Source organism: Aedes albopictus, unplaced genomic scaffold (assembly GCF_035046485.1).
Source record: "Aedes albopictus strain Foshan unplaced genomic scaffold, AalbF5 HiC_scaffold_206, whole genome shotgun sequence".
NCBI lineage: Eukaryota > Metazoa > Arthropoda > Insecta > Diptera > Culicidae > Aedes > Aedes albopictus.
The window spans coordinates 34,086-49,287 of NW_026916987.1; the positions used below are offsets into that span (position 1 = coordinate 34,086).

The 15,202-nt window shown below is 40.0% G+C and overlaps 1 protein-coding gene across 1 annotated transcript in view; it reads left to right on the plus strand.

Annotated features, from left to right (window-relative positions):
* The window catches only part of LOC109416702 (inosine-5'-monophosphate dehydrogenase), a gene marked incomplete at both ends in the record, with an annotated part of 48,540 nt that extends 34,079 nt beyond the window's left edge, over positions 1-14,461 (plus strand). The window contains 2 exon segments of the mRNA XM_062843433.1: positions 13,543-13,693; positions 13,820-14,461. Coding sequence (XP_062699417.1) covers positions 13,543-13,693; positions 13,820-14,461 — 793 coding nt within the window.
* Positions 14,462-15,202: the final 741 nt, after the last annotated feature.

The window sequence follows — 15,202 nt, forward strand, 5'->3', positions numbered from 1 at the left end:
TGTAGATCGTTTCATCTGTCTCGCCGCAATGTCGGTGATCGGTCCGCGTGCCAATACCTTTAAGGTAGATTCAGCTAATTTCAAAACACGACCTTCATTCGTGGAAATCCATTTCTTTCTTTCTGAAGTGCTTGGTTTGTGCTCGGCACGGCTAGAGAGACTCCAAATGCATCATGTGCATAATTGTGCACATGTGAAGTACGTGGATAAAACAACTGCTGAAACTGTTGTAGAACAAAACATATTGGATGGAGCAACGATCGAGATGCTCTAACCGTTACGGCTGTGCTGACAACTGTGAGCTTTCGCATCTGGCAGCACAAAGCACTGCCTGCTGCGGCGGCGCGATTCCCTTGCGCGCCATTTATGGTCCGTTTACATATTTGCTAATTCTACACGACAGTTCATTTTCGAGCAGTATTGGCGTCAATTTAGCGCAATGTAAACACTTTTTAGCAGACAATAAAATTAGTATGACAAAATCAGAAGCTTCTGAATTCGGTGCTAAAACTAGTGGACAATAATGAGGATATTAGATTGTCCGACACAATTAGCATCATGTAAACGGCCTGCTAGACGAATTGTCGGCTAATTATGCCATCACGCCAATTTTATTGGCAGATGGGGAAGTGTTTCCCCAAGTGTTAGAGGGCCCATATAGCCGAGGCGGTAAACGCACGGGTATTCAGCATGACCATGCTGAGGGTGACGGGTTCGATTCCCGGTCGATCCAGGATCTTTTCGTAATGGAAATGTCCTTGACTTCCTTGGGCATAGAGTATCTTCGTGCCTGCCACACGATATACGCATGCAAAATGGTCATTGGCAGAGGAAGCTCTCAGTTGATAACTGTGGAAGTGCTCATAGAACAATAAGCTGAGAAGCAGGCTTTGTCCCAATGAGGACGTTACGCCAAAAAGAGAGAGAGAGAGAGAGGGGAAGTGTTTACGTTACGATAGTTTGGTACCAACGCAGTCGGACAATTTATTGTTCCAGATTTAGCAGCTGAATTTTTAGCCGCAATGTAAACGATACTAGCGTGGAATAAATTGTCCGACAGAATATTGTCACGCATTATTATCACATATGTAAACGGGCCATTATCAACAAGCTTTTTCATTCATGACACGTTTACATATTTGCTAATTCTGCGTGACAGTTCATTTTCGAGCAGTATTGGCGTCAATTTACCGCAATGTAAACACTTTTTAGCAGACAATAAAATTAGCATAACAAAATCAGAAGCTTCTGAATTCGGTGCTAAAACTAGTGAACAGTAATGAGCATATTAGATCGTCCGACACAATTAGCATCATGTAAACGGTCTGCTAGACGAATTGTCAGCTAATTTTGCCATCACGCCAATTTTATTGGCAGATAGGAAAGTGTTTACATTACGATAGTTTGATACCAACACAGTCGGACAATTTATTGTCCCAGATTTAGCAGCTAAATTTTTAGCGGCAATGTAAACGATACTAGCGTGAAATAAATTGTCCGACAGAATACTGTCACGCATTATTATCACATATGTAAACGGGCCATCAGTGATACGCCATTCATCCCAAGTAACAATTATATTTTTGTGGCAATCCTGAAGTAATTTCTAAGATAGAATAATAAAACTTAGCAATAAAGCTCTTAGTTCTGCAAATCTGAGATAAAATAGGTATAAAACATCCATAAGACTAATCTGGCCCACTCTTCAGGAGATCTTCAAGGCTGCTTTTGAAGACTGCTTTGAAACTAGTTGTATTTATGTACATGCGCTGATGATTGATTATAAGAACTTCATGAAACTTTAACAAGAATAGCTTGAGGCATGTTGATCTTTTAGCTGTCTTCCTCAAAAGTGTCAACAGTGCATAATAAATAAAATCTTTCAGCTAAGCATTATGCAGATGCAAACAAGTTTTGTTTCATGGATGAAATATTAATTGAACTGCGAATTAATTTTCATCAAATTGAAATGGCTAAACATTTAAATTGCCTGACAGATCATTGATGACAGGGAATCAAAATTTTCCGTGCCATACCCACTTTTTCGTTGATATGCCACCCAAAACATACGAAAATTACAAAGCGCCTCAAAAATAATATCAATCATTAATATACGAAGACATAAATTTCCTTTAAAAACAAAAGGCTACGCCACTTTTTCAATTCTTTCTAAGCATGGCTGCCGTTCCAAGCGAACAAAACTCATGCAGCCGCCATCAATTGTTATTACCTTTAATCCAAACCCCCTCAAAACAATGATGGAACCAAGTCACCTTGCACGAACGCTACAGCCTTTATTGAAGATTGTTTTTACTAGTTATGATCTTAAGGCAGATTTGTTCGTCTTAAATGAAACTTACTCGTTTTATACAAGAGTAACAGCCTTTGACAATTGTTTGTTTACGTTTTCGATGCTAGAAAGTTGTCTCTGTACATTTCGCGGTGTTTCGCGTCAAGATGTGCCAATTCTATTTTGTTTCCCTGTATTTTTGCTATTAAATAATATTGAAGTGCAACTTACTACAATTACACTATTTGCCTATTTGGCATGAGCTTGAGCAGAGTCACAGTAAGTACCCATTTCATTTTCGATTCGCATAGCTATGGCATGTGTGAGAAACTGGTTGAAGGCAGGACGACAGCAGCCAGCTACTCGCATTTTTGATTGGCCGTAAAATCATTATTTCGTTGACATGATTACTTTGTAGCACAAGAATGGCTAAATTATCAGTGAGCAAACATGTTTATGTGTTTATATTTGCATGAGAACGCGGGTTTTCAACCAAATTAATACATTCATTATTTGGATTGAAAAATAGTTCGTTGTCTTATCATTATTTCGCATAGTTCTTGTTCCAGAGTAATGGCTCTAGCTCAAGAATAGAAGGCTTCAAGAAGTTTTTAAAGGAGGATTAGCCAGATGAAATGCACTTGAATAAACGAAGCATAAACTTTTAATAAAATATGTTGATGTTATGTGTTGAAAATTACTTCAAATACGCCTTAAAACTTATTATAAGATTTAATGCTCTTGTAAATTCAGTTGTTTTATGCGTGAATTTCAAAATTAACTTGAAGACAACTTAAAAACCGCAAACGAACGAAGATTGTTTTCTCTTGATAAAAACAACTATAAATGTTCCATGAATTGGTCATGCTGTGATGAAGCTTCCATAAAAATAATCAAATCTAAAAGGAATTGAAAGTGTTACTTGGGATGTGTTCGTAGTCAATTAGTTCTAGTTTTTATTAATAAAGTTATTTCTCTACAGTACAGTCAACTTTCGTTCGTTGCACTAAGCTCGTAGCCCAGTTAGTGAAAGACTTTCACTAGGTGGGCTGAGTTTTGAGCTGTCAAATAATCTCTAACAATAGAGATTCAGGGCTACCAACCTTGACAAATCATGCTTCACGTCAAAAAGTGACGTTTGACTTCGTTTTAACTGGGCTATAGCCCACCTAACGAAAGTTGACTGTAGTTTCCTGCACTATATTAAAGACACTATATGCAAAGACACGAAATGTTCCAATTGGAATTCCAAATTTGCTGTCAATGTCATTCCAATCGAGCAGGAGACCTGTCAAACGCGCTTTAAAAGCATTGCTCGACAGCATCATCGTCATCACGCGACAATCATCATCAATAGCAACAATCATCAGATTTCGTGTCTTTAGCATACAGTGTCTTTACACTATATAGTTTCCGCTGATGAAGAAAGAACGGCCCAATAGGTTATGGTCCCGGTAGTGTAGTGGAAGCTGTGGAATCGAAGTTGCATCTCGTGGAAATTTTTTTTCGGTTCGGTAGCGACGTCGCGTGTGTGTGAGATGCAGTGTGAATTACGTCTGCGGCGTTTGTTTAAAAGGGAAGATGAGTTGGAGGTCCTATGGAAGTTCCCACACCCAGCGGAAATCGATTCTATGTTACTCTGGTGGACGACTATAGCGGTTACACAGTGGTATATTTGTTGAAGGCGAAGTCAGAAGTTGACATGAAAGTGCGTGAGTATTGCAGTCTGGTGAAGAATCAGTTCGGCCGGTATCCTCGTATCATTCGTACGGACGGAGGAGGAGAATACTCGAGCACGGCGTTCAAGCAGTTTTTGGCCGAAAACGGGATCGTCTTGCAGCAAACCGCACCGTACTCGCCGCAGCAAAACGGTAAAGCAGAGAGGAAGAATCGGTACGAAGTCGAAATGGTTCGTCGCTTGCTTCTTGAGTCAGGTTTGAACAATAAGTATTAAGGTGAGGCTTTGAACACGGCGAACTATTTGCAAAATCGTCTTCCGTTATCGGTTCGTGAGAAGACACCGTACGAGTTGTGGCACGGCAAGAAACCGTCTTATATTCATCTGCGTGTTTTCGGTTCGGAGCCGTACGTTCATGTGCCGAAGGAGAAACTCCGGTTACGCGGAGGGGAGAAAAGCATATCGTTTCCTGAATCCCGAGAACGATACGGTTTTGATTAGTCGTGATGCGAAGTTCGTGGAAGTGCGTGAAGAAGAAGTACCCCACGGGCGCCAGGAGGGGCTGGAATCTCCTGAGGACAAAGTAGAAGTGTCAGTGGTTCCTGAAATGAAGAAAGAAGAAGTCATTATTTCGCTTGAGGGGAAGAAAATTTGAGAAATTGTTCCAGTACCCGGAGCCGAAGAAAATAGTGATGATGAAGAAGCGGAAGAAGATCAGTTGGACGTTTCCGAGTATTCAGTAGCGTCTGAAGGTTCGTTTCATGGTTTTCCAAAGGATGAAATCGCAAGAAGGTCTCAACGGTCAACGAAGGGTATAGCTCCACGGCGTCTGATAGAGAAAATTTTCGTGGCAGGCACTCTTCCCCCAGAGGAGGAGATGGAGCCGAGAACGCTTCAGGAAGCCTTGAGCTGCGAAAAAAGTGCTGAGTGGAGAAGGGCCATGATGGAAGAGCTGCGGTTCACGAGGAGAACGGAACGTGGAAGCTGGTGGACCCTCCGCCTGGACGGAAGCCAGTCTGTTGTACTGCTCCACTGAGGAAATGACTGCGGATCTGCTCACCAAGGCACTTGGGCAGATAAAGTTTCGGAAGTTCAATGGTATGGTAGGACTGACCGGCGGAAATCGTTGAGGAGGAGTATTGGATGGAGTAACGATCGAGATGCTCTAACCGTTTCGGCTGTGCTGACAACTGTGAGCTTTCGCATCTGGCAGCACAAAGCACTGCCTGCTGCGGCGGCGCGATTCCCTTGCGCGCCATTCATAAACAAGCTTTTTCATTCAGTGATACGCCATTCATGTGTTCGTAGTCAATTAGTTCTAGTTTTAATTAATAAAGTTATTTAAGGTACCCCGGGGCAAGTGAGAATCGGGGGCAAGTGAGACCTATAGCTAGTATTTTTTTATTATTTATTTTTAAGACTAACATTCTTCATGGAAAATATAGGTATCACACCTACGGATACTTTGAATACAAAAAAGTGTTATTGTTTCAACCATAAAGAGACCATATCCAGCTTTTTACGCTAGCCATAAAGCAACAAGGGGTGAATCGATTTTGAAATTTCTTGCCGACAGATTTTATAGTAAGATCTGAGTAGGCCAAAATGTAGGTTGTTGATTCAATTGTCAAAAATTTTCACAATTGTTTACAACAGTTTACGGCTGACCGTTTTGAATTATAATTTTCACAAATTTCCCATTTGTAACAACTTTCTTCTAATTTTAGGCACTCGAATGGAAAGATCAACGCTTTTATTGGCAGCTGTGATTATTTTAAAGAAAATGGTCGTTCAGCATTGACAGTATTCCTACTTTCTGTACAATGCGCATTATTTGTTTATTCGGAAGCTTTTTACACATTGACAGAAAGTGAACCGCAATTTGGCCTTTTCTTAACAACCCAGCGCGAAATTAAATTACCTTTATAATGTGATTCATTCGTCACTCAACAATACAAAAGTTTTAGTCTCCCAAGGGAAACTGAAAGATGAATTATGACCTAAAACCCGCCGTATGTTTGTATATCAATTACACTCGACATCTCTATCCTGAATTTATTTAAAAGACCATTAAGGACAAGGTATTTGGAGTACATAGCTTAAAATTTCTAGAGCACCGTTTTTTAGAACCGTTGAACGGATTTGGATGAAAATGCATCACGCTAATTGTTCAGTGGTTGTTAAAAGCGTGATGCATTTTCATCCAAATCCGTTCAACGGTTCTAAAAAACGGTGCTCTAGAAATTTTGAGCAATGTACCTTGTCCTTTAAACGTTGTAGTTCTTTACTTTGCTTGTTCTATATTAATTACATATTTAACTTTGTGTAAAGATATAATACTGCGGAAATGACGGCTTCGACAGTTTCTTCACATCAGGGGGACAATTGAAGTCATTGTAGTATGTTGTGCATGAAGATGTGTAATATAAAAAATAGACTTATCGTTGAAAAGAGTTGCTTGAGTTGTAATCTCCTCCACACATAATTTTGTCAACTAATGTAATCGTAAATGTCGGTTTAGTTTCAATATTATGGGTAGTGCAGTCAGCGGGGCCGTGAAGGGTCCTGATCGGATGACACTCATACTAGGCCCAAACCTAGACATATTCAGGGCTAGGCACAGTTCATTGAGAACCAGTCATGCTTGCCATGCATTCATCAACATAATCCAACCACCAACATCGCTGTCTGGATTTCACAACTTGTCCACTTTTAGGCCTGGTGAAGTAAAAAAAACTTTTGCACTCCATTGACAAAAGTCACATCTTTCTACTTTTTTGCAATGGTTGACACGTATTACAATAAGATTTTAGCTGATTTATTTTTATTGGTCCATTGGTTCAATTAGTTGATATCACACGGTGTTTGCATGTTTGGCAGTAACAACCTAAAAAGAAATTTTCCAAGGATTAAATAGAAAATATCAAAGTTATTGCTACTAAATTTTAATTTTCTGAAAACCAGAAGTGAAACGCTTGACGTTTCATCATCAACAACCAAATTTTCAACACTGACGAGCTTGCTTCGATCCAACCATAATAAAATTATAGTGTCGGCAAGAATTGTCAGAGGGGTGATTCAAATTTTATGGAACGCCAGCGTAAAAAGCTGGATACGTTATTGTTGCTCATATACAATTTTCAATTCACAAGGTAAGATTGACGTGCTCTACTACATTCGTCATTTAAAAATAGATTTGTTATTCTACAAATACTTTTTTGGTTTCAGGATAGTATTCGGAGTTCATGCAAATTATTTCAAGCGAAAAAGCATTAATTTATTTTTATTTTTTACCTTTAGTTTACTGCTCTCACTTGCCCCAGTGCATTTCGCTATCTGGGGCCAGTGGGACCTATGAGAATAAACAAAGACAATTTTATGGGTTCATCTCACCTTGTCCAACCTAAGATGAAATTAGCACGAAAGTCAATAAAAATTGACGCGTTAAGTAATCTACTGTTGAATTATACTTTATTACTTCTATTTAGATGATGAAATTCTTGTTAAAAATGGTAAAACCTTGGGTAAAACAAAAAAAAATCAAAAGCATGTATTTTTTATGTTTTTTTAAATATCTTCCATTTTTTCCACTTAACGCTGCATAATGCATTATTCTAAGCATTCGGGAACCATCCATAAAAAAATAAAATAGGGAAATGGCCTTTTCAAAATTCATGATTAAAAAAACATTATTTAATAATCGTAAGATTATGTAAGGGAGAAGATATTACTGAAAATCTCGAAACCCCAGATTTACTATTGGTGAGAATTATTAACTATATAATATAGAGACCGAGTTCCGAAATCTTTTGTCTCTCAGCTTTACGGCGCATTTTGTATAAAAAAAATCAATTTATTTTGCATGAGCTGCTAGAGTTGATTCAATTTCCCCCAGCGATTTTTATGTGTTACGTAATTTATGCATGATACCATAAACCTCTTCTTATTTTAATCTCTAAACATAGTCATTCATATAAGAGATTTATGATGTATGTTACCTTATTTGTTGCAACTTATATTAAGCCCTTTGAACAAAATCTCTGAATAGGTCCCACTTGCCCCGTGAAACGCAGTAAATGAAGATCTGCTACACTTTTCATTATTTGCATAATATATGGAATGTAAAAATTTTGAAACAGTTTTAATGCACGTTAATAAGTACAAATATACCAACAACGTCTTTTGGGTCCATTGGAATTCTTAAAGAATTTGTGTTCTGAAACTTTTGGCATGACAAAACCAAATTAGCATTTTTTTAGGTCCCACTTGCCCCGGGGTACCTTATGCAATTCAGTATCATAATTTATATTTTGAATAACTCATTTTGGTATCATAATGGCCATTTTTTCCGAACTGGTTCATTATGCAACTGAAATGAGTTGCATAATGAAGAATAGTTGTATAATGTTCATAATGCAACTCATTTGAGTTGCATTATGAAAATTATACAACCCAAATGGGTTGCATTATGAAAAAATCATTGCATAAAATTTTGTATGGAACTCGTTGCAAAACTCGATTTTTTTCAGCACTCTTCGTATTTATCCAACTCGGCAAGCCTCGTTGGATAAATGTACGACTCGTGCTAAAAAAATCAACTTTTTGCAACTCGTTACATAAATAACTATTATCTACAGTAATTTCCTGCACTAAGGTACACCGGGGCAAGTTGAAACGGGTGAGGCAAGATGAAACGCGAAGTTTTGAAATAGTTTTCAATACATTTTAGAAATTATTCTTTCGCCAAAAGATTGTTTGAATCAAAAACTATATTTTATGGCATTCAAGCTGTTCACCATAATTGGATAACATCATGTTAACCCGCTGTTTCATCTTGCCCCACCCGTTTCAACTTGCCCCGGTGTACCTTATATAGTTTCCGCTGTTGAAGAAAGAACGGCCCAATAAAACAATGGTAAACACCATATTCAGGTTGGTGGTGTACAGTATAAAGTGCGCCTGGCTATGCACTCAGCCAAATAACCTTAAGATTTCCATAAGGCCCAACTTATGAAACGGTCTTTAAATAATTCATAATGATTCGGATGAATTTCATAAGGTCACTCTATGACGTAAAATCGTCTCACAGCTTGGCTTTTATTCATGTTTAGCAACTTGGTATTCTCAAGCGTAGGTAGCCGTGTGGATAAAACATGGGCTCGGTGATCCCGATCAGGGATGCCATATATACAGATTTATCTGTATTATACAGATTTTTGAGCATCGTTACAGATAACGTTTATATGGAATACAGATTTTCCATTTGTATGAAATACAGATTTTTCATCCAAATTTTGTATGGGATACAGTTTTTTGAACGAGTGATACAGAAAATCATCTGGCATTGTGATTGTGAACCTCTGCAGTGAATTAAACGAATTAAATTCGGCCCGTTATTGAAGTGATTGAAGTGATAGCGTTGTCGAAAACAATATTGGCTCGCCATCGTACCTGACGTCATCGTTTCATTTTCCAAGATCAGCGCCATCTTTTGACTACTAGCTACAGTCTCTCTCGAACGAGTATCCATAGAGAAACAGACAACCAGAAATGGATTCTGAATGCTACCAGTGTTCAAACCTCATCAAGTCGTTTGAATTCATGCAATGTAAATTTTGCAATCATGCTGTGCATATCAAATGCGTAGGACTGAAACGATCTAATATGGATTTCGTGAACGAGCGAAAAAACGTTTTGTGGGTTTGCGACAAATGTATTGATGAACTCGAAATACTGAAAGAGAATCGCCCTATTACTTGTAACGAGATTGTTACCGGTGTTTCTGATGCAATCAAGAAATCCTTAGCGAACCTCAAATCCGATCTTCAAGTAACCAGGGCGCTAACTGAGTCCATTGCGGGGAAAATGCCCTCGAAAGGAAATTCGAGTGCAAATTCGGCTCGTACGGCGTGGCCAAGTATTAAAAGAACTCGCGAAGCTGCCAAAGAAACACCTAAAACTCGCCCTGACGTCACGCTTACTATTGGTACGGAATCGGTTGATAAAGATGATTTGACCGTCGAAACCGTTGCGAAGCCTCCTGAAAATTTTTGGCTATATCTGTCCAGAATTGCTCGCCATGTTACTGAAGCAGATATTTCGCAGTTGGTGAAAAACTGTTTGCAAACTGAAGACTCGATTGAAGTAAGAAAGGTGCTGATCTAGCACAGTTTGCGTTCATTTCATTCAAAGTATGCGTGGATGTGAAGCTGAAGAATACTGCTCTGGACCCCACTGTTTGGCCAAAAGGAGTATACAGGGTGTTAGGTTCATGAGTGCAAACTTTTTAAAGGGTGATAGAGGACCATAAATGGTGAAAAAAATTGTTCTACGCATATGGTCAAATCTCAACCGTTACGTAGTTATTGGACTCCCCATGTTTTTGACTCTTATTGCCTTAACTGGCTATAACTTTAAAATGGTCAAACTTATCGCAGTTTTTTTACTCTTATTCGAAAGATTATTGAATTTTCTATCAAATGGCATCTTTGAACCGATTGGTTTAGCTAAATAACTAAGTTTTCTAGAGCAAAATAGCTAAAAATAGCTTGTTTTTATTTGTTTATGTCCATTATCTTTAAAACATGCGTAATAAATTAAAATTCTTTCTTTGGGAAAGTTGTGGCCCCTGTTCCACCCTGCAGTTTGTTCTTTGACGCCAAACTTCTAACTCTTATCGTTTTCTTGGAATTTTGATTTAAATGTGCAGCACAGTGCGCAAAAAAGTGCTTACCATGACGAATGGAAATTTCTGATCTGAAATGCGACGTTTAAATCGAAATTGCAAGAAAACGATAAGAGATAGAAGTTTGAGGTCAAAGAACAAATTGTAGAGTGAAACAGGGGCCACAACTTTGCCAAAGAAAGAATTTTAAATTGTTACGCATTTTTCAAAGATAATCGACAAAAACAAATTAAAACACACAACTTTTAGGCTATTTGATCTAGAAAACTTAGTTATTTAACTAAACCGATCGGTTCAAAGATGTCATTTGATAGAAAATTCAATAATCTTTCGAATAAGGGTTAAAAAAGTACGATAAGTTTGACCATTTTAAAGTTATAGCCAGTTAAGGCAATAAGAGTCAAATACATGGGGAGTTCAATAACTACGTAACGGTTGAGATTTGACCATATGCGTAGAACAATTTTTTTCATCATTTATGGTCCTCTATCACCCTTTAAAAAGTTTGCACTCAGGAACCTAACACCCTGTATTTCCGAGAATTTGAGAATGTGTCTAATGAACGGGATTTTTGGGGACCTGCGAAAATCCCTCGGATCGACGACGGTATACAATTGGTTACGGGGACACCGATGGTCGTCTCCTCTTCACTCGATCGTTCAACACCCTTGCAATAAAAACTACGCCTATAACGGAACGCACATCACGAAGTCATCCGTCACAGTCGAGCTCAGCCGCTTTTCTCCCAGTGTTGATTGTTCCGGTCGTCCAAGTCGTTCCGTTCCTGTGCTCGGAATCGGCGAGGGGGGCTTCCAGCTTGCTCGCTCAGGCAAGTACCGAAACAATAGAGTGTTTTCGTTCGCTGAATCCCGTTCAATTTCCAGCATTAGTGATGGAATCACGCAAGTCATATCTGCTTGCTTCCAAAGTTCATCTGAATGCCCGACGAACAGTACTATCAACTGCGAACGTCCAGATCAACCTTTATCACCGGCAACGGAACGCTCACCACAAAGCATGATGGAAGCCCTCAAGCCATTCGACACAGTCGAGCCCAGCCGTTTTTCTTCAAGTGCTGATTGTTCCGGCCGTCCAAGTCGTTCCGTTCCTGTGTTCGAAATCGGCGAGGAGGGCAAGTACCCAAATAATAGAGTTCCTTCGTCCGTTGAATCCCGTCCAATTCCCAGCACAAATGATGACAACGCACATGCCATGTCTACTCACTTCCATCTTCCATCTGAATGCCCTGCGAACGGTACTATCAGCAGCGTCAGCAAACGTCTTCAGTCGTCAACAACGGAACGCACACCACGAAGCATGATGGAAGCCCCCAAGCCACCAGACACAGTCGAGCTCAGCCGCTTTTATTCATCCGCTGATTGTTCCGGCCATCCAAGTCGTTCCGTTCCTGTGTTCGGAATCGGTGAGGGGGGCTTCCAGCTTGCTCGCTCAGGCAAGTACACAAATAATAGAGCCTCTTTGTGCGCTGAATCCTGTTCCATTCGCAGCTTGGATGTTTGTGATATGCCATCATCACGGGCTGCAAACCGGCAGCTTGACCCATCTGAGGATCGTATTTGGGCGTATTATCAGAATGTTAGGGGTCTCCGAACCAAAATTGATGATTTGTTTATCGCCTCTTCGGATTGCGGCATGGACATAATCTTCCTAACCGAAACTGGTCTGGATAGCAGCATCGACTCTCTTCAACTTTTCGGAGGGCCCTACAACGTATTTCGCAGTGATCGCAACGCCCTCAATAGTAACAAAGCTAGCTTTGGTGGAGTGCTTATCGCCGTGGCAAAGCGTTTTCCTAGTTCCGTTGTGAACGTTGAACATGGTGGTCAACTCGAACAAGTTTGCGTTTCAGCGACTATTGAAGGCAGTAGACTCTATCTGGCTTCTGTATATCTCCCGCCTGACCGTAGTCGGGACAGTAGAACCATGGAACTACATATCGCATCCATTAGAGAGTTGTGTGAAAGATCCGACAGAGTTTTGGTATGTGGTGACTACAATCAACCACGGTTGGATTGGTTGGCCGCTAATTGTTCGGTGAGCGTAGCCGAATCATCATCACTCAATGCTGCTAGTACGGTTCTTCTGGATGGAATGGATTTCCTGAACCTCTCAACGTAACGCAGTTCGGAACGAACTCGGCCGCACTCAATACACATGCATTTTCAGCGAAAAGATCTATTTGCGTGACAACAATCCACTCCCATGACTACCGGGCGGCCGCCGTCAAATATCAGGATTGCCAACTGTCCGGCGACTGCTGTCAGTTTTCTTTGTCGCCGAATCTGGCGCTGGGTCTTCGGCGCGGAAACCCAAAGGTGGGAATAAAATTTTGGGGTTTGCGCGCAATACATAGTAGAACCCATTACCAATGGAAAATGAAAATTACCAAGGCAAAATATGAGCTAATTTTGAAGACGAAAAAGAAATATTTTTTTTATGTAAACAAACGATTTTTCCACTACCCCGCCCCCTCCCTCTTCAGTATCGCTTTTTTGTATGAAAACCCGAAAAAAAAATTGTATGGGCCGTAACACTTGGCCATACTCCTCCCTTACCCTAGAGCACTACGTAATTTGTGAACGGCGCCTTATCTCACCTAGTGCCTCTACAATTCGAATTCTTTTATAGAAATAAACGCTCGGTCGTGTCCGCGGCGTGCTCACCAGAAAGTAAACTCTAACTGAGTATAAACCAAAAATTAACTGGCAATATAGCGCTAGTTCGCTGCGCCATTTTTCGCTCTTTGTTAATACAAAGAGCAACCAGAAGCAAGAAGAAGAAGAAGACTTTGTTGTAGACCTCAAAAAAAAAGAACCTTATTTTACCAATAACCTAATCTAATCTATCCACCATGTTGATCTTTTCTAGCGACTTTATCATTCTACCCGGCTACATTGACTTTACGGCCGACGACGTGGACTTATCTTCGCCTCTTACAAAGAAGATTATGTTGAAGGCACCTCTGGTTTCATCGCCAATGGATACGGTTACCGAAGCTGACATGGCTATATCAATGGCGGTAAGAGCAGAATTAGTTTTTAGAATTCTGGAATAAGCTTCACTTCGAGTGGTTTTACAATGCTGGAAAGTACAATAGGCAATTGAATTTGAAGGTAAAATTTTACATATATTTATTTCATTGCAGCTATGCGGCGGTATTGGCATCATTCATCATAACTGTACTCCCGAATTTCAAGCTAATGAAGTTCATAAGGTCAAAAAGTACAAACATGGATTTATCCGCGATCCTATGGTAATGAGCCCGGAAAACAACGTAGCTGATGTTTTGGAGGCTAAAAAGAAGAATGGTTTCACTGGATATCCCATCACAGAGCACGGCCGTCTTGGAGAGCGTTTGCTCGGCATTGTGACATCAAGGGACATTGATTTTCGCGAAGAAGATGTCGCCTTAAAGCTAAAAGACATTATGACCAAGGTGGAGGACATGGTAACGGCCCCAAGTGGGGTGACATTACAAGAGGCAAACCACATTCTTGAAAAAAGCAAAAAAGGAAAGTTACCCATTGTAAACAAAAATGGTGAATTAGTTGCGTTGATCGCCAGGACCGATTTGAAAAAGGCCAGAAGCTACCCAAACGCATCTAAAGATAGTAATAAACAATTACTTGTTGGAGCTGCTATTTCAACGCGAGATGACGATAAAGAGCGGCTGGAGCTGTTGGTGCAAAACGGAGTCGACGTAGTAGTTCTGGATTCATCCCAGGGAAATTCGTCTTTCCAGATCAATATGATCAAATATATTAAACAAAAATATCCGGACTTGCAGGTATGTTCCTCTCAATATGTGCATTGTTTTAACCCTCTTACGATTCGAATGAGTGTAATCAGTTTTGTACCCTTTAGTTCCGCCCTGTGTTGCTTATCCTTTGACAGATACGCGTATTTCGACTACCACTTATAAGCTTCCTCAGTGTCAGTTATCCACTCTGCTTAGAAAGTTCGAAAAGTCGGTACAAGATCCTCCTAAAGATGTTAGGGTTTTTGCACTACGTTCAGCGTGCCTGTCTGGGCCTGTGCATGCCGGCAGGATCGACATACGAATGACACTAATGAGTGGAGCTTTTTTGTCGACCATTTAAAGCTTTCAACAGTGTTCGACATTCGATGAGAAAATCTTATTGGAATCGTAAACAACAGCTTTTCCCATTGAACCCTCGTTGACTGAAATTCAATTCAATCGTTATTTTAATTTTCAGAATATAATACAGTGGTTTTTCGGTTTTTTTTTTTTGGGGAGTTAGCTTACCTACAGTGTCGGACGTAGCAGTAGGAACACTAGCCGGCTGGTGGTCTTGCTGTTTGGTTCGACACTGTATTCTTCCGGCCATCACATCTTGTAGTTTTTATACTCCTGTATATTAATGATCGTGATGTGACACCTGGTGCTGAAAAGGCACTGATTATCTGACAATCCAATTTGCCCGGATTGTGTGTCTCAGAAGATTACTCCAAATAATATTCCGTCAAAGTATCACAAAAGAATATAGTTGAAAATTTGCCTTATTGA